Below are 20,234 nucleotides of genomic sequence, written 5' to 3'. Positions count from 1 at the left end.
ACATCCCTGAGCTCCCCAGGAGCAAGAGCCAGAAAACAAAGCAGAGACTCGGCAGCCCAAGCCCAAACACGAAAGCTTAGGTCTTCCTGTCTGTCGGAGGAAAAGGAGCCTGGGCCTTCCGTAGGGCCACCCCCGGATGCGCCAAGCACCGCCCTCGGGATTTTTCGTAATAGCTGTGCTAAGTTAATGGCTCTTACAGTACTAAAGAGGGCCAGCCACCCAGAGCTGCAGCACCCTGGCTTCCCTGCCATGTGACCCTACCCTCACTGCTTCATGAGGTTGCCCCGGACGCGAACACATTTCCTGTCTGGGTTGTAGGACGTTAATGATTTTCACATCTTGTATGTGTGTGATCTGCTTTCTACAGTGACCACGCAGCTCTTTCTTTTTTTTAACTGCTGTAATTAACTTCTCTCTGTTAAGCCTTCCTCCCTGTCTCTGTCCAGTTGGGCCTGGCACAGCCGCAGGGCCACACAGATCTGCCTGCTCTCTCTGTTCTGTGACAATCCTTCAGAGATAAAGGATCCCCCAGTTATTCAGCGGCCCCTCCCAGGACCCTACACTCAGATGACCCCCCTCCAAATACTGTCCCTCTTTGGGTGTGGGGTCAGACGTGTGTAGTCCTCCAGGAGCAATCTAAGAGACAATTTTTAAAGTAAGTCTCCAGAGACCCTGCCATGGCGGCTTTCTGTCACCCAGCTTGGGTGACAGCATGTCCCTGAGTAATCAATAGTACAGTAAGTAGGTCTCCAGAGACCCTGTAATGGTGGCTTTCTGTCAACAGTGTGAGTGACAGCGTGTCCCTCAGTAATCAACAGCACAGCATTTCCCACCATCTGCAGTTTGTCTGTTAAGGACCACAGACTGGCCTTTGAGGGGTCTCCTGGGGCCTGGGGCCTCTCCCAGGCCAGAGCTTACCTTCTGAGACTTTAACTCCTTGGTGAGCACCAGAACCTCCTGCTCTAAGGCCAAAGCTTTCTCCTGGGCAGTTCGGTTTCGCGAGAGTCCTTCAGCAAAAAGCGGGAAGGTGTTCTGGCACTTGACCTTCTGAATAAGATTGGTGGTCAGAAAGGACTTGGCTGTAGGCTTTGGAGAATCTGCCGGATCTTTTCCTGCTCAAAAGGAGAAACACAGGTTATGGTCAGGGGCCTCAGCAATCCTCAAACTTGAACTTGCTATAGCACTTGGAGGGCTCGGTAAAAAGCAGATTGCGGGACCCTATTCCCAGAGCTCTTCATTCAATAGTCGTGGGGCGGGGCTTGTTCCTATGTGATGATGATGCAGTTTGTGCAGGGATCATACTTAGAGAACCACTGGACTAAATAAACATTCTGCTGTGCCGGCCAGATCATGCAGCCCATCGTCTAAACTGTGCCCGTCTCCTAGTCTAAGATCCCAGCCTGCATGGGCTACCTCGTACTGCCCCGCTGGCCTGCTGGGTGGCCATCCCCTCAGGCCAAGCCCTGACAGGATGTCTTGTATCTTATTTTAGGATTCCACTTCTACCCTCTAAGCCATTTTCAAAGTACACAGATCTGTCTGTCGATAGGAGCACGGAATAGCTATACTCTGCATTCTTGCCATAAAGTAACACAAACTCTTATTTGATTCTTATTATAAGCTAAGTTAGGAGACTTATTTCAAAGCTTCATGGTCCTTTTATTTCCTCTACAGCAAAGGCCCAAAAGTCAAATCCAGCTTGCAGCCTGCTTTTGTAAATAAAGTTTTACTGGGACACAGTGACGCCCATTCATGTGTGCACTGTGTGTGTTGCTTTCACTCCATAAGGGCACACTTGAGTACATGCAACAGAGACCATATGACCTTGCAACGCCTCAGATATTTACTGTCTTGCTCTTTACAGAAAATTGCACACCAGTGCTAAATTTTATTCTTAAATCAAATCAAATGCCAGAGTCACTCACCCAGGCCACCTTTTCCTGCCCTGCCCCCATCCTTTACTTTAGGGCTCTGCCATCAGCCTGCATCCAGGGACATTTAATGGCTTGATAACATATGATCAAAGGACCTTGAGAATCTTATTTACACGATACATACACATCATGTCTGTTGTGAGGCCTGGCAGGAGAAATTCTCCTCAGCCCTCAGTGCCAGACAAAGCTTTGCTTCTTTCAGGAAAATATGTGTTCGGTCTTATGGACACAGGATATAATTTAACCATTTGCATTTCCCTCTTTGCCTTGGCTGTGACAAGCTCAGAGCCACATCTGCTGCCTACCCTTAGCTACTCTGCCGATCTTATTAGATTTCTTAACCCAAATTTACTCATTTACTTTTTTCCAGATATGTACTTTAATAAGCTATCCCCAAGCTTTCTGGGACTCAGGTGTTAAAAATAAGGATGTGTGTGGGATCTCAGGGGAGGGGACAGGCAGGGCTTGGAGGACGAGCCAAAGGACTTAGCATCTGTCTTCTTGGGACCAGGCCGAGGGCCAGCCAAAACCGTCTTGAACAGATGAAAGAACTGCTCTAGTGGGTGACAGGAACCAGAAACTCCTTGGCATTGTTGGGTGAAAGACCAGTATGGTCTTGTTACAGATTTAAAAGAAATCGGGTTGCTCGGAGAACAAAACAGCCCACAGAGGAATACAATGGCTCTTTCTCCTTTCTGCCACAGGGTCTAGGAGAGCAGGAGGCTCTCTGCAGCCCTGCTGCCCTCGGATAACACTGCCATCCCCCAACCCTGCGGGCAGGCAGGGTAGGGATCACTGTGCCCATCTGACAGCTGGAGAAAACCAGGCCTGGGACAGCTGTTTTCAATCAGTGCCCTAGGATTTCGAGGGAGTGCCTCAACGGCTGACTGTGAGGACAGAGGGTGGGGGAAGGGGGTACCAAGGGGAGCCCAGACTCCCACCCCTGACTCAACTCAGCTTTTGTATATTAGATTTCGTTTATGGCATCAAAGTCTTGTGGCAATAAAGATGCAGTTTTAAAAATCACTGATTTAGAAAATGAGGCTTCAGGTAGCAGTATGGGCCTGAATCCCAGTGCTGTCACTCACTGTGTGGCTGTGAGCGAGCCACTCCACTTTTCTGTCCTTGGTTCCCTCGTTTATTAAATCCAGAATAACAACAGTCTCTACCGCTTGCTCACGTTGTTAGAAGGATTAAACAGGTTAACGCAGGTAAAGTGCTTAGTGCACAAGGATGAAACTTGAAAAGGTTCTGCTAAGTGAAAGATCTAGTTACAAAGGACCATGTGTAGTATAATTCCATTTATATGAACTACACAGAATAGGCAAATCTACAGGGACAGAAAGTAGAATAGTCGCAGCCTAGAGCTAAAGGGAAGTGGAAATTGGGACTGATGGCTGAGGTTATGTAGGGTTTCTTTTGGGGTAATAAAAATGTTCTATAACTGACTATGGTGATGGTTGCACAGCTCTGTGAATGTACTCACAGCCACTGAACTGTAGAGTTCAAACGGGTGAATTGTATGGTATGTGCGCTATATCCTAATGAAACGGTTATTCCCGCTCTTCCCCCACCCCCCAAAAAAAGTGCTTAGAGTAGCCCTGGCACAAAGTTAACTGCTACATACAGAGGGTGCCAAAGAAATGTATACACATTGTAAGAAAGGAAAAATCTGTATTAAAATTGTAATACTCAAAAGATGAATACAAGTCACGTTTGACGTCTGCAATCACAAGAGGTGCTCAAAGTGGTTGCCATCAGCGTCCAGACACTTCTGATTGCAGTGAACTGCTGCGTGAGCAACGCTGACCCAAGTGTTAACATCGCGTAAGATGTGCATACATTTTTTTGGCGGCCCCGGTGTAAGTGCTCGTTTCATTATTACTATTGATTCGACACAGCACTGATCTTCTCTTGGACTGCTCGTTCTGCCCTGCGGGGCCCCACTAAGCACTGCTACAAAGGGACGCTTTTTCCAGTCACTTCTACGCTGCCCAGGGGTCCTCTCTGCCCTAAGAAAACTCCACAGTGCTGCCTTAGCCAGCTTTCTCCCAACTGTTTCTACGTTAAAATACATTCTAAGGGCGCCAATGCCAATTTCAAGGAAGCCAAAAGCCCGCCAATGTGTGGGTCACTCACATGAAAGAAATAATAAAGTGCTGTGTCACGGCTAAGATGCTGCCTAAAGGTCACCTGCCTTGCTTCTTCAGGCAGATCTGATTTTAATCACCCCAGAAGGCATTTTTATATCATTTCCTTATAAAGTGAAAAAAAAAAGAAACTGAGTTTCTAAAAGATTTTCTTTTATCACTTCCAGAATCATTGCTAAGAGTTTCAGTTTGGGAAGATGAAAAGAGTCCTGGAGACAGATGGTGGTGATGGTTGCAGAAGGATGTGAATGTACTTAATGCCACTGAACTGTACACCTAAAACTGGTTAAAAGGGTAAAATTCGTGTTATATATATTTTACTACAATAACAATAATAAAAAAGAATCGTTGCTACTAGACCCATAGAAACCCAGAAGGAGTGACCTGGGGAGTTTCGTCAGTGACACACAAAAGCGCCAGTGCTGGTTTTCTGCGGGGAGGAGGAGGGCGCTCAGTCAGTCTCTGAAGGCAGCTGAGACCTGGGCAGAGGCTCACCTGGGGCGCTGGGCTCAGGGGGCGAGGGCTGTTCCTCCCTCTGAGGCTCCCCACTCAGTGGAGAATCTGCCTTTGGAGGTCCGTGGCCTGTTCCTTGGGGCTGCCTGTTGCCCCGGATGTTGTACATTGTGTTTCTGAAGGAAAACAGAAGAGCATGAGGCTGCCAGCCCTGCCATTCTGCCCCTCTGCCCACCCCGCTGCCACTGCTAGAGCCAGGCTGCATCCCTAGCCCCAGTCACACCCTGATCAGTCTGCCGGACTCCAGGCACCTGGCACGACACATGCCCCCAGGACCTGTGATCCCCTTCACTCTTCTCCTTTTCGTCAGACGTATCACTTTCCACACACAACGTTTCTTATAAACCATATAAGCCTTACTCCCCTGCCCCCAATCCTGCTGCTGGAGTATAAGCTCCTTGAGGGCAGGGATGTTTGTCTGGTTTGTTTACTGAAGTACTTTGAATGCCTAGAACAGCGTCTGAAATATAGAGGGCCCTTACTATGTATACGTTGAATGAATGGTGAATAGACTTGGCAAACTAACTTTCCTGAAAACTTTTTCTGGTCTTGTAAAAAATTACCTGGCTCAAAAATCATTATATTCGTTTCAGGTACATAACATATCTATTCATATACATTGTGAAATGATCACCACAGTAAGTCTAGTTGACGTATGTCACCACACATACTGTGTTTCCCGGAAAATAAGACCTAGCCAGACTATCAGCTCTAATGCGTCTTTTGGAGCAAAAATTAATATAAGACTTGGTATTATATTATATTATATTATATTACATTACATTGCATTATATTATACCTGGTCTCATATGATAGTAAAATACGATTGGGTCTTATATTAATTTTTGCTCCAATAGATTGTCTGGTTAGATCTTATTTTGGGGGAAACATGGTAGTTACAATTTGTGTGTGTGTGTGTGTGTGTGTGTGTGTGTGTGTGTGTGTGTGATCAAGGTCAGCTGTTGATCCCAGAAACCTAGGGCCTTGGTTGCAAGGGAGGGAAGAAAATAAGGTTTCGGACTCATGCAAAGTACAGAGTTGAAACTGAAATTTTGCATAAAGCTGGGACTCCCGAAAACCCTTACCTTCTGTGAAGAGGTGAGTTCGCAAAACATGCTTGCTGGCAAAATTAACACAAGGAAATTCTAGGTGAAGGCTCTGGATGTTCAAACAAATTTTTGTAACCGCTTTGTTTGGTTTTGGTATCAGGGTATTAGTTGCCTAATACAATGCATTTGGAAGTATTCCTTCCCTTTTTTTGAGGGCTGGGGGAAGAGTCTGTAAAGAATTGGTATTAATTTTTCTTTAAATGTTTGGTAGAATTCACCAGTGAAGTTATCTGTTTCTAGGTTGGTTTTCTGTGTGTGTGTGTGTGTGTGTGTGTGTGTATGTGTGTAGTTTTTTTTGTTACTAATTCAATCTTTTTTACGTGTTATGGTCTATTCAGATTCTCTATTTTTTGAATCAGTTTCAGTAATTTGAGTCTTTCTAGGAATTTGTCTGTTTCATCTAAATTATCTGATCTGTTGGCATATAATTGTTCACAGTATTCCCTTATAATCCTTATTATTTATTTAAGATTGGGAGTATGTCCCCTCTTTTGTTCTCGACTTTAGTAATTGAGGCTTATGTCTTTTCTTGGTCTGTCTAGCTAAAGCTTTGTCCATTTTGTTGATGTTTACAAAGAACCATCATTTGATCTAAAACTTCTCTTTAAAAGAAAATCCCGTCTTTTGGTATAGTTGGGTCCAAAATAGAGGCTGACTGATGGAGGGAAAAATTAATCAGTTAAATTAAAAACAGAGAAGAAATTAGAACTCAGCACTCCCAATACTTGACCTTGAAATTTGGTCTCTGATTCCTTTTTCTCTGTATAAGGTCTTATTATAAGGAGCCCCGATTCCTTGGACTAGTCACTTACCCTTCCTAGTTCTTACGTTCCCTATCCAAAAATAAAAGGGTGGTGGTCATATTAAAAAGCATAATGAGGGGTACTATTTACTGAATGTACTTTGTGTTGGGGCCTGTGCTGAGACCCATTGCGTGTATCTCCAAACCACAAGCCACATGACTTGGAGAGGACCCGGGCACACATCCCTGCAGCCAAAGGGAACTGGCAGCTGGGATGACCATCACTGCTGCCCACACTTCCCCTGGTGCAGGAGCTGCTGCCTTCCCAGCATTTCCAGGGGCTTACAAGTAGTCATCCCTGGGATGTGGGAGGGTATAGACACCCCAACTTCAGGGCCATAAAGGGCTTTCTAAGCGCCAGCCCACACCTCCCCTGGGGGTGGGGAGCTCACTAACTATGAGCACAGCTCAGGTGGCCACTACCCAGCCAAACTATTTTGCTTGAAAGAGGCATCTCCATTTCATAAATGTATGGACTTGGCTTGGAGTAGTTCATAGATCATTTCTGTGTAGGTTTAGCTCCAGGTCTGAAAGGCCTGGTCAGCATGGGGGTAGTAGTCATAAAGACTTATTCTGGAAGGAAAACCTTGGGCGAGCCATTTATCCTCTCTGAGCCTGGGTTTCCTCATGTGCACTGGGGATGATGAACCTACTCACAACAAACAACGACTGGGCCCTCCATGGGCCAGGCTCTAAGCTAAACACTAGTAATTCAACTCATTTAATCCTAACACACATGCATTCAATGTACTGAATCCTCACAACAGCCAATGAAGCAAGTACTATTATCATTGCCATTGGACACAGAGAACGAAGGTTCAGAAAGGGTAAGTAACCAAAGCCACAGAGCTGGGAAGTGGTGGGGCTGAGCCTCAGACCTGGTCTGCCTCCATGGCTTGAGAACTCCACTGTTACGACATCACTTCAGAGTGTTGTCCAGACAACTCAATGAGAGCATAAGGCACCCAGTACAGTGCTCTGGAAGCTCCTTCCTCCCTACCCCAGAGTATGACATGGGCTCATAGCAGACCCAACTGCACGTTCCAAGACCAGCCAGGGGAAGGGAGTACAGGAGACAAGGGCACCCCTGATCTTACCGGGGCTCTCAGCAGCCCAGGGAACTCACAATGTTGGCTTGCGTTTTCTGTGGGTTATTGCAAATGTCAGGAGGGAGGTAACTGACTGATCCTCTGAAACTTCCTTCCTTTCTTGGTCTCTGCCTGTTCTCTGTTCCACTTTTGCTGTTTGTGGCCTTTATCAGGCATGAACCTGGCTTACTCTTAGGAAAACCACCCAGTCCAGTGTGTCTTGGCTGGATGGCTGGACTTCCCCGGCCACCTCTCACTCCCAATGCACCCAGTTCCCTCCAGCTCCTCCCACAGAAAGATCCCCAACAGGGCACCCTCATTGTCCACTCACTGTGGGCCTTGACCATGCCCCATATCCCCCAAGTCTCTCTCCTGAGCTCTAGGCCCCTCCATCCAAATGCCTGGTGGGTAGTTCTACTCCCAAAGGCCCTTAAAAGACACTCACAGTCTTTCTCCTAAAACCTGCTTCTGTCCTGGGTCCACCATCACTATCCTCCAAGTTACCCAAGCAAATTCAAACAATGAAGCCGACAGAGGGAAGTGCTATGCCTGAGTCACACAGAGCCAGGGGTCTCTAATCCAAATCCAGTAAACAATCTATTCTGCTTCCTAAGAGGTCCCACTTTGTCTGAAGTCCACACAGAAAGCTAGCAACCAAACAGGATCAGTACTGAGTATAGTTTGAATTCCAAAAAGCTTCCATTCCTTCAGTAAGAGCAACAATAGTAGCTCCAAGTAATATTTATTAAGTGCTTGCCCATGACCACGCACAGTTCTAAAGCAGTTTGCCTGCATTCACCCATCTAACCCCTGCACTAATTTTGTAAGACAAGCACTGTTGTATTTTACACTCACTAACAATTTAAGTGAAACACAGAGAAATCAAACAACTTGCCAAGGGCAGCACAGCCCATGACTGGTGGAGCCAGGATATAAGTCCAGACAGTTTGGTTCCAAAGCCCAGGCCATATGGCTATCTTCTTAGAAATGATTTAATACTTTGATTAAAAAGTGAATACTTTGATGCGACTGACATATGTAGATATTTGTGAAGCCATCACCCCATTACATTATGATCTCAATTATGCATATATGTGTATACAGTGTGGAAGAAAGAGATACGCCAAATGCTAAGAATGCTTGTCTGGTTGATAGGGTTATGGGTAATTTTAAATGTATACCTTTCTAGATAATCCTAATTTCCTATGAAGAACGTGCACTACTTTTAAAATCAGAACAATGAATGTGATATTTCAAAGTAATGATGTGATGAATTGAAAATAAAGCCCCTAGCCCCTCCGCAGGCCCACCTCCCTGCAGGGAAATCGCATCAGATCACTGCAAGCTCTGAAGAAGCAGCTGCTTGCAGCTGGGTGGGCCCCTCGGCCCCACTGGCACTTACTGTATTTCAGTTCCCAGGTGCTTGAGGGAAATATTCTGAAGGGCCAAGGGCATGGCAGGGGCTGGCTGCAACGCAGCTGCCATGCCCACGAGTCCAGTGGGTGTTTTCACCGGGCTCAGGAACTCCTCCAGCTCAGCTTCCTCTTGCTCTGGGGAACAACAACAACAAAAAGGTGGTGGTGGTGGTGGGGGAATCATCCACCCAGGTCACTGCACTTGGAAAGACCACACAGGTGGGTGCTATGGGCTCAGCTCCCACTAGGAGCAGGCGGCAGGCGGTGAGCTGCATGAGCAGCCTTCCTTGTGGGTTAACAGCAGCCAAAGAAGCAGTTGGTTCACTGACCGTTCTGCAAGCAGTAAAATGATGCCTTTTGCTGGAATAGCCTTCCTGGAAACCCCTTAAAAATATGCAGAACTGCATTATTTCTACATCTGAAAATCCACCTACAGAAGCTGTCTGAAATGCAAACAAAGAGGTTCATCCTGGCACTGTTTAGCCTCGAACTGGAAATAACGTGAAAGAGCTAGGGAAAGGTTAAATAAATCACTTCAGACAATGGAATTTTACTCAACAATTTAAAATGATGCTAATGAAGAATGCTTAAGTCATGGGGAGCATGCATGGGATATAACATTAGGTAAAAAGACAGATAAAAAATTGGAGTTAGCGTATGATTTCAATTGTACAGGAAAAGTCTCCAAGAAATACACTGCGTAGTCTCAACAGTGGTCACAAGTGCATGATGGGATTAGAAGTGAGCTGGTTGGGGGTGGGGGGAAGGAGATGAGGGTAAGGGGGATCGAATATATGGTGATGGAAGGTGAACTGACTCTGGGTGATGAACACACAATGGGATTTATAGATGATGTAATACAGAATTGTACACCTGAAATCTATGTAATTTTACTAACAATTGTCACCTCAATAAATTTAATAATAAATAAATAAAAAAAAGAGAGTAAAAAAAAAAAAAAAGAAGTGAGCTGGCTACTCTCATTATGGTTTACTGCTTTCCCCCCCTCAATTTTCTACAGTAAACATGGCTTACTTTTATAAACAGAAAAATAATATATATTCATTAAAAGTAGATGTTAACAAAGAGATATTATGATACAGGGAAATATTAGGGTCACAAGACTGAGTAGCAAAAAGCAAAGTAAGGTGTTTTTTATATTATGATCCGAAGCACATTTACATAAAAGGCAGAAGGGAAATTGTAACATGTTGACACTACTAGCTGTCTCCGGGTGAAAGGATTACGGTTACATTTTCTTCTACTTTTCTGTTTCCCAAATGTTCTGCTTAAATAATAATTCTTATACAGTGAGCGCTTCAAAATGTGTAATGTTAAAGAAGGTCTCAAGGCTAAGGAAATACAACTTGAGGTAGGAGAGAGAGGAGGTGAAACATGTAGCAGTTAGTTTTGAGTGTTACAAAAAGTGTCAGAGATCAAAGGCCACTTAGGGGATGGCATGGTATGATCTTATTAGGCAGCCCGAGACCTGCAGGGCAGTCAGTAGACACCTTTCAATTGGAGCCCTCTACTGAGAGGGTGAAAAATACATGGGGTACAGGAAATTTATTTTTGCACTACATCTGTAAAAAGGGTGTGGATACAAAAACATTAAATACAATGGTGGCGGTCAGGGGGAGTTGTTCAATCTCCTTGAAAATAAACTTTGCAAGTAATACACTTGTTACTTCCTAAAAGGCACTTTCAGATCGGGCAGGCTGGCCAGTACTTAGCCATACCGTCATTCTTTTGAGTTCCTCCCTTCAATTCACTTTCTCACCAGTTTGGGCGTCTACCCTGAGGTTTCCAGGTGTCTGTGGGCTGGGGGGGCAGAGGGGCTGCAGCATGTGAGATAATCAAAGGCATAGGAAACTCCCAGCTTCAGGAGCAGGTAAGAAGTGCACATTTCAGGAAGCCCAAGAAGTGGGTGGAAGCTGAAGGGCAGGCCAGACAAAGAGCGGGGAGTTCTGGGAGGTGGAGACAGATTCCTTCCAATTCAAGTCAGGGAAGACTTCCTGGAGGAAGGGCACTGGAGCTGGGCCTGGAGGGCTGGGGATGGTTTGGACTTACAGAAGGAGTGGGGAAAGATCCTGCTATGTGTGTAAGTACAGGCAGCAGCAAGGGGTTCCAGAGACAGAGCTAAGGATGCCCGGAGGGACTCAGAAGGGGGGTGCCGAGGACGGGATCTCATTTGGCTGGGCAGGCAGAGTCCCCTGGGGGTTTCAGCAGGAGCCTGAAGGAACCTAGCTGACTAGAAAGCACTATAGCCTTGGAGTTGGAAGACTTGAGGCCAAGCCATGTTTCTGCTGGGAGGGCACTGTGACCTGGATGGAGATCCCTTTCTCTCTTCTGGCCTCAGGTTCTATATTTTTAAAATTGGAAGGACACTCTCTACCCTGTCTCCTTCAGAGTTAAAGTACATGAAAATGTTTAGAAAACCATAAAGCCCCATACTGTGGACTCAACATCTTTCAAAGCATGCTTTTTTTTTTTTTTTTAACTTTTATTTATTTAAGTGTGTTTTTCCAGGACCCATCAGCTCCAAGTCAAGTAGTTGTTTCAATCTAGTTGTGGAGGGCACAGCTCACAGTGGCCCATGTGGGGATCGAACTGGCAACCTTGTTGTTAAGAGCAATGTGCTCTAACCAACAGAGCCAACTGGCTGCCCCTCAAAGTAGTCTTTAATCCTGACTTTGAGCTGATCCAAAATAATTACGATTTTCTTTTTTATCAATACTTTAACCATCTTTACTTTCCCTCATTCAGAACAAATTAAAAAAATTACAATTTGTCTAAGATTTTAATGTCTTGGCAAATACTTCCCTAACAGCCAATATCCGTTTTCCTTTAACTTCTACTAGTGGCTCTAGACCTACTGGAGACCACAAAGAACTAAGTCTTGGGGGGAAAAGTCACCACTCGTTGGTTTCACAAACGAGGAAACAGCAGTTCAGAGAGGGTGAGTTTTGTGGCCATGGTCACACAGCTGCTAGCAGAGCCATGGACTCAGCATAGTCCCTCACTTTGCCTAGTTACAACATCCTTTCTGACAAGCAGACAGTTCCAAGAAGGGAGGGGTTGCCCAGGAAGGCACACAATGATTAATCCACATGAGACAAGTTAGCACTTCCTGTAGGAAATAGAATTAACCCAAGGCTCTGGTCTGGGGCCTCTGGGCCCCTCCCCAGCCTGGAGAAATGTCCTCAGTGAGGTCATCACAAAGAATTTTCATCACCATTTATTTGTAATTCTCCTTTTGCCTGAGCCCGAGAGGCTGCCCCATCACCGGTAGGAAGAAGTCATCACCTAACAAAAAGAGCTTGGGCTAACAGGTCACTGCTTCCCTGGAGGGCTCTGGACAGCGTGAGGAGGGGGGCGTGAGTCTACAGATGAGGGTTCAAATTTCAGCACTGACACTGTCTCGCTGTATGACCTAGGACAGGTCCCTTGGCCTCTTTGGGCCTCAGCTTCCTCTTCTGTAAAATGGGAATAACAGTAACTACCTCATAAGATTGTTGTGAGGATTAGACAGATGATGCACATGAAGTGTTCCAACAGCGTCAGTAAAGGGCATGTATATTTTTATGATGCTACACACTTATAAAAGTGCTGTGTAAAATGTGTCCTACTTTAGCAATTATCAATAGGTCGGCTTCCCCTTGATCTTTCTTGGCTCTGTGGAGACCAATGTTTAGCTAAAGTATATAACAAAGTTGTAAATGCTTAAATGCTGTAGAAAGCATGCCTTGTAGATGCTCAAGTGCAGTCATGAGGCCCTTTTTACTAAATAAAGCATCTGTGACTCAAAGTCAGATATAAATCAGTAGGTTTTCACTGCCCTGGCCGTAGGTCCCGGCTTCCTCTTAGGAAGGATGGAGACCGGAAAGGTGGGGCAGCCTGCTCTAGACAGGCAATCTGGGTTTTGCCAGCTTGCTCAAGATTCCAGAAATGTCTTTCTGGGTAGGTGTGGGAAGGTTTCACATGGGCCCTGGGTTCGAGAGGGTGAGGGCTTGCTGCCAGATAAGTAAGGCTTCCGAGGAAGAGCCCACTTCCCTGCTTCCTCTGTCACGTGCAGCGTCCTCCTCGGGAGACTGGCACCCTGGCCATCATGGCCATCACTCACCTGCCCCCATGCTCACCGCCGGGGCTGGCCCAGAAGAGGCCCCGAGTGTGTGGAACCAAAGCTACGGAATTCAAGGACTTGGAAAGGGTTCAGCACAGTGGAAGAACCTGTAGAATCCCAAGCTACCTTTTGATGACCTGGCTCTTCCGATTTCAAGTCAGGGAGACTTTCTTTGTTCCTAGGGAGGTTGATTTGGCAATTGTGTCAACTCAGGCTGCAGTTTTCCTCACAGCCAGGGTTGTTTGGCTCTCTGGCAGGTGGGGAGTGGGGGGTGGAGCAGAAATGCAGAAGCAAAAACAAACTCTTCCCCAAAGAAAGACCTTATTAGCATCAAACACCCAGAAGGTTCTCCAAAGACACTCCTGATTATTAGTAACAATAAAAAGGAAGCGTTATTATAATAGTAATAATGTACATGTACACATATACTGACAGTATCATTAAGACAGCTGCCATGTTTTGAACACTTACTATGTGCCTGGCATTACGCTAAGGGCTTTACACCCCCTTCCTCATGTAATTATAAAATTAAATGTATTGACTCCCACATTCATTCAACAAATATCCAATGTGCTAGGCAGGGCACCAGGTACTGGGGACACAGGTGACAAAGACACGACCCCTTGAGGGCTAGCGCGCAGAGACTGGCAAGGACACTGTAATTAGAACACAATGTGACAGGCCTCAAGAATCGTCTGAACGTGCTGGGGGCTCACAGAGTCGACCGGGCAAAGGCCCAGAAGGCTTCCAAGAGGCAGTTGGCAAGAGGCGGAGGTGACACTAAAGCTTGGCCATGGAGAATAAGCAGTAATTTACCAGGCAGAGAAGAGAGCAGACACACCTGTAGCACTGCAGAAGTGTAAAGCCAGAGGCAGACACTGGGGGAGCGGGCAGAGGTGAGGCAGGAAGAACATGTCTGAGGACCTGGGCTGGGACGTGTGGGTGGCCACAGAAGGGGGGTAGGGCTCAGGCTTTCATCTTATAAAGCTGACTGGCTGTGGTGAGGAGGATGGCCGGCGGCAGAAGGCTGGGACATGGGGACACCAGAGAGGAGCTGCTGTGATTTTCCAGCTAAGAGTGGAGGCTTGACTCAAGGTAACTACAGCGAGGAGGGCCCAGATCTGACAGGGGGGCCAAGGGAGACATGGCCAACACTGGTGACTGACTGGACTGGCTAACTGAGATCTAGGAAGGGACTGGGTGGCTCCTGGTTACTGGAGCAACTGGGTAAATGGGGGGATTTACTGAGGGAAGGGAAACTGGGGGAGGAGAAGGGCCAAGGCTGCCCTTCGAGCTCAGTGTGAGATATGTACTAGGAGGCACTTGGCCACAAGACCTGCCCTTACTTATTTGGTTTCCCTATTCATCGAGGATGAGGCATCGTAGACATGCAACAGCCTTGTGCTGGGACTTCATTCTCTGCGCTTGCAGGGGCCAATCACACTCCTGGCTGTGGCATGGGGGAGGGAGCGTGTGCTCTCCAGGACTCCTCCATGCAGGGATGTTCTCGGATTTGGGATCAAGAAACTTCATTTGTGAGGGTAAAGGATACTTCTGCCTTATGGGAACACCAGGGTTCAAATCACTGGTCTATCCAACTCAGAGCACAAAAGCATTTGTGTAAGAAGCAGTGACAATCACTGAGTTTTCTCATTAACCTTCCTCACAGCAACTCTCACAGTTCCATTTCTTGAGACCTTCCCATAATAGGCATCAAAACAGTAGCTGACATTTATTGAGCTCTGACAACGTGCGGGCATTGTTCCAACCACTTAAGGTGTATGGATTCACAGAATCCTCATCATAACCCTAAGAGGTAGGTAAATTTATAGATCTAATTTTACAGGGAAGGAAACTGAAGCTCAGAAAGGTTAAGCAACTTGCCTAAGACCACACAAGATTAGGACGTTAGCCCGGGCAGCCTGGCCTGAGTGGCCATATTCTTGCGCGATGCTATACTGTGACCTTGACAGGTCTCGAGTCACATCTCTGGGTCTCTGCTCCTTCAGCAGAGGGATCCTCCCACTCACTCCCACAGAGGACAAAGGCTTGGTCAGCATGAGCCCTGGGTGTGCGGGCAGGAGGCGAGCCTGTTGGTACCTAGCTCGAGGTGCAGGGCGGGCCCACTCCCAGCCGGGGCAGCGTCCGGGGCAGCGGCAGGCGCCGGCGGGCTGCTGTGGAACTCCCAGCGCTTCATCTGCAGCTGCTGCAGCCAGTACAGCATCACTTGCTTGGTGGCAGCCTGAGAAGCACAAGGGTTAGTTGGCAAGGCCCTGTGCCCGCAGGGTGGCCCTGGGTGTGGGATGAGGGACGGTCCTGGAAGGCTTGTAACTCTCTCCTTCCCAGAAAACAGAACTACGGCATCACTGCGGATGAGTGCCCACCTCAGAAACAACACATGCTTCTTGGCCACAGAAAATAATCCGGTTCTGGTCTCCCACTCAGAGGCTCCTTAACCTTTCTGGGCCTCAGTTTCCTCATCTGTACTACGGTGATGACAACACTCATTTCATAGGGCGGTTGGTTTTGAGGAAGAAATGAAGTAAGGAAAGTACAGAACTCAGCACAGCACCTAACAGCAGTAGGTGCTCACAACGTGCTCACTGGTGAAGGAATTTGGAGGTACTGAGAGAGGGCAAGCGCTTTGGAATTCTGACCTGGTGGGGCTCTGGTACCATCACTATCTCCCTGTGCAACATCTCAATGTCTTAGCTGACTCTGTGGAATGCGGAGAATCCCTCCTGTTTGGGGAATGCACTGAACTCATACATATGACTGGGGCCTGAAAGCCGCACTACACCACAATAACAGGGTGGCACCCTCCAGACACGCTCAACCAGGTAATGGCTGATGCTGGTCTTTAGTCTCTCAGCACTGGATGGTCCAAATACCTATTGTCATATCCGTTAAGTCACCAAGTACCTATTCTCTGATCCTCCAGGAGGGAGGCAGGGCAGTTCTTTCTACAGATGGAGAAACTAAGGCTCTGACGTCACCCGGGCAGGTGGCATTAGAGCTGGTCCCAGAACCTGGGTCTCCTACTTCTTGACCAGAGTTTTGTTATAATTTATGGCCAGGAGATACGGCTTATGTAGAGGAGGTCTGGGATCAGTTGGGTGCAGAAGCTGGGCTGCTCGCTGGGAGAGGATGGTGAGCCTCACAGAGCTGTTCACAATCAAGGCCATGTGAGGATAGCAGCTCATGAGGCCCTCCGGTGCGGTGTGTATGAGGCCAGGGGCTCCATGAAAGAGGCCCTTCGGCCTGTCATGGAGGCATCACATGAGATCAACGGATGCTCACTAGTCTTCTCTTTCTGTACACGTTCCCTGAGACCTCAGCCCCTCCCAGGGCCTCACGATGACTTTGCGCTGAGAAGCTGCAGCCCATATCCAAACACCCCATTTTATTCATTCATTGGCCAGTGTATACTGAGCACCCACTACACGTAGCAGGTACTGTGGTAGGCACTGGAGATACTGTGGAGGGCCAACACACATGGCCTCCACCGCTTGGAACTTAAGGTCTACTGAGGGGAATGAACACCTGGATGTCCTACGGTTTCATCCTGGGTTTCCTCCCAACCAGGCAGCTGGCCAGTTACAGGAGCCCCTCCCCCCCTTTCTCCTCCCTCACAGTCCTCACGCTACCCCATCTGTCTCCCTCTCCACTGGTACGGCTCTAGCTCAGCCATCATTCTCTCCTGACCTCCTCCTGATGGACTCCCTGATCACCAGCCTTGCCTTTTCCTAATTTGTTCTCTACCCAATAGCCAGACTGAGCTTTCTAAACATTCTAATCTCAAAATGCTTCCCTTGCTTAAAGCTCTTTGACAATTTCCCACAGCCCACAGGACAAAGTCCAAGCTTCCTGGCATAATTTACAAATGCCCTGCCCTCCCCCTTAGGCCTCTGCTCTCCCATTCCATCTTTCGGGCCCCTCTGTACCCCAGGGTCCTGGGATATGTCTGGATACTCTGGGCTGTAGCATGTTTTCCTATGTTGCTCATGAGGCTCTCTTGGTCTGAAATGCCCTTCTCTCTTGTCTGTTTGTAGGAAACAGATTTCCTCTTCAAGACTCAGGTGTTATCCCCTCATCTGTGATGCCCTTTATGGATGGCCCCTCTTACTCAGTAGAACTGACACCTCCTGTCACCATACTTTTCCAGTACAGACTTCTCATAGTGTCTCTATAGAACATTCTACTATGCACGCCAGTCTCCCTGTCAGTCTCTCTCACCAGACCTTAAACTGAGCATCAGGGGCAGGTCTGATTTGGCTCCACACCCCAGTGCCTGACAGAGCCAGGCACCAGGCACACACACACACAGATCAATGAAATAGTGAAAGACACATGTTGGAGAACCTACAGACAGCATTCAACCTGTGGGAGGAGACACATGACCCGTACACCACATGATCTCTGAAATGCCTGCCTTGCCTGGCCTGGAATTCCTGGTTTCCATTATTTCAGCTGATCCCCCTTACCCTGCTCACCAGCCAGTAAAGGGGAACTGAAACTGTGGGCTGCATTCAGGTGCCTCAGAGGATACCCAATTGGCTAGAGGTGGGGGTGGAAGGGTGGGAAGATGGGCCAGGGCGGGGAAGGCTGTCTATGGCACATTCTTCTCTGATGAGTGTGAATTCTAGAACTCTTAACCCAGATCTGTCTTTCTAATTAAGTTCTAGAGTACCTCCTTTTGGCATGAACATTCTGACTTTGGTTCCATCACCATATGTGTTCATTCAATAAACATTTATGAGCACCCAAAAGGCTATATATTCCAGGTGATGGGAATCAACAATTTGTAGGTTCCTGTGATGTGCCACACATTTGCACATCTTGTTTTAAATCTCACAAACTACCTAGATGCTGAGAAGTTAAGCAACTTGCCCAGGGTCACAAAGGTAGTAAGTAGGTGATGTAGAATTTGAATCCAATCCTGTCTGATTTTAAAGTACATGGCCTTTCCGCTGTTTCAGGCTTTCTCAGGTATGATGATTAAACGAAATCTACGGATGGGAAAGCAGGTACAGACATGCCTAATGAACCATCTAGGTTGATCAGTGAAACCTAAATGTTTACCTCCAATCCCTGCTAACGTCTTCTCCACATTCACTCCCGTTGGCCAAAATATCAAGAAAAATTCAGAATCCAGGCCTTGGGAGAGGATTGCAAAGCTAACATCTTGACTATCTTTCAGCCCCAGGTAAGAAAGTTAATAAGGTAACTGCATTGTCAGGCACGCCCAAAAGTAAAAGTTCTGGAAAAAAGTAAAGAGAGAGAAAAAAAGTAAAAGTTGTCATACAGTACTGAGAGGTACAAAAACTACCAGACCAAGTGCGGGGCTACACCACTCTCTAGATGCGCGACTGGTGTTATTTCCTCTCTATGACTCAGGTTCTTGATCCATACTATATGGGTCCATTATCCCTGCCTTTCCTCTTCCAATGAGTAAATGGGTATGAATGCGCTTTGCAAAGCACAATACCCTGGGCACCCAGGCTTCACTGGGTGAATAGGGTCGGTCATCACTGCTCCAGTAAATTTACTGTGACCACCCACACGCGCCCGGCCGCGCCCTGGGAACTCATCCCGGCTGAAAAGGGAAAATCCGCTCCATTTACCTTCAGGGTAATAATGCGGCTGGGAGTCTTGATTTCGAAAGTTCCCTCCTCGGCGTCCGCCTTGCAGTCAAAGACCGCGTTGGAGACATCGATGCTGTCCAAGGGATTCGCATCCTGCGCGGTCCGCGAATAATACAGGTGACATTTCTTCTCGTCGTAGTAAAACCAGCGGGATTTCCAGCCCCTGATGGGTCCCTTGCCGCCAAACTTACTTAAGTATCCACAGAGTTTCTTGGGGGCAGTCTCTAGGGGCCGGGCGCAATCCTCTGACTCCTCGGGAGGCAACCCCTCGAACCCCCTGGCCGAACCGGTAGGTCCTTCGGGCCCGGGGGCAGAGGAGCTAAACTCCGGAGGTTTCTCCTGGGCGCCCGCCATCGCCGCTTTCAGCGCGGAGGGACTGCAGGTGCACAGCCCCACTTGGGAATGTGCACTTGGGACAGACAAATCTCGAAGACTCAGAAGGTACCTGCAAAGATGGAGATCTGTGCGCGGGGGGGGAGGGGGGGGCTCGTGGTGACCCGCCTCCAGGAGACCACAGTGGGTCGTACCTGGCCGCGATGTGTACGCCTCATTGACCGAAAACCCAGTGCGCCGCATAGCCACGCCCACTGCCCGCTCCGCAGCCAAGCCACGCCCACCGCCGCGCCCTCCGCGGTTCTTCGTACCCAGCCTACTTCCGGTTTTTTCCTCCGTGCCGGTCAGCCATCTTTACTGAGGGCAGGTGGGCGGTCTGAGACGGGCTTCAGGTGGAAGGCGTGGTGTCTCTGACCTAGGTTAACCGGCGTGAGAGAAGCTAGAAGAGACGCTGGTCATTGACTATACTGCCCTGGTAATTCGCGTAATAAATAGAAGGATAGTTCCTTCTCACGCCAAACGGGCCGTCGCCTTTTCTCCCTAGGTGCTGCGCGAATCACCGTCGGAGGGCGCATCGCGCGGCCATTGGCTGAGAGAGGCTAGATGGCGCCACTTCCGCCGCCGCTCTGGGAGCGCCGCGATCGTGGGCTCGGCCTGCCCGCCTTTTCCCTGCTGTTTTAGATTAGCGCCCCGGTGACTTGCAGCTGATCGCGGTGACCTCCCCCGCCTTTGTCCCAGCTCCCACTCCTGTCGCCGGTTGCGTTATATAGGTCGCTCAGGCCCAGCTGCTGCTGTGCTGGAACCCAGTGCCACGCCTGGGGCGGGGCGGGGCTCAGTAAAGTTGTAAACAAACGACTGTACCTAGGCCCTAACTCGTTCAACTTCCTGCCTCGTTCTATTCTTGCCCTTAACTTTCTGCCCTTTCCTCCTGTCCACGTGCCTCCTTGTGGGCTGTGGAGCCCATTTCTGCCCATCTCTTTAGGTGCGCCACTGTTCTCTAGCCCTTTCTTAGCCCCTTCTTCTCTCCTTTTAGCTTACAAATACGTTCATCACAGCATTACTTATTACTTCCAAAAATTGGAAGCAATATAAATGTCCAAAAAATCTGAAATTGGTTAAGTC

General features: G+C 47.9%; 1 protein-coding gene across 3 annotated transcripts in view; it reads right to left on the bottom strand.

Moving 5' to 3' along the window:
• Nucleotides 1-19,745, bottom strand: part of TBC1D2 (TBC1 domain family member 2) — a 46,617-nt gene extending 26,872 nt beyond the window's left edge. The window contains exons 1-5 of one of the 3 annotated variants that reach the window (XM_019729208.3): nt 18,759-19,744; nt 15,235-15,376; nt 8,999-9,146; nt 4,580-4,713; nt 919-1,112 (exon numbers count right to left, since the gene is read on the bottom strand). In XM_019729208.3, coding sequence (XP_019584767.3) covers nt 919-1,112; nt 4,580-4,713; nt 8,999-9,146; nt 15,235-15,376; nt 18,759-19,355 — 1,215 coding nt within the window. In that variant the 5' untranslated portion in view covers nt 19,356-19,744. Of the gene's footprint in view, nt 1-918; nt 1,113-4,579; nt 4,714-8,998; nt 9,147-15,234; nt 15,377-18,758 lie in introns of all 3 variants that reach the window. The other 2 variants (XM_019729209.3, XM_088793615.1) reach the window with 2 other exon arrangements.
• Between the last annotated feature and the right edge of the window lie 489 nt (nt 19,746-20,234).

This window comes from Rhinolophus sinicus, chromosome 16, assembly GCF_057876585.1.
Source record: "Rhinolophus sinicus isolate RSI-liver-muscle chromosome 16, RSI-T2T, whole genome shotgun sequence".
NCBI classification, from domain to species: domain Eukaryota; kingdom Metazoa; phylum Chordata; class Mammalia; order Chiroptera; family Rhinolophidae; genus Rhinolophus; species Rhinolophus sinicus.
This window is presented reverse-complemented; position numbering and strand designations above follow the sequence as displayed.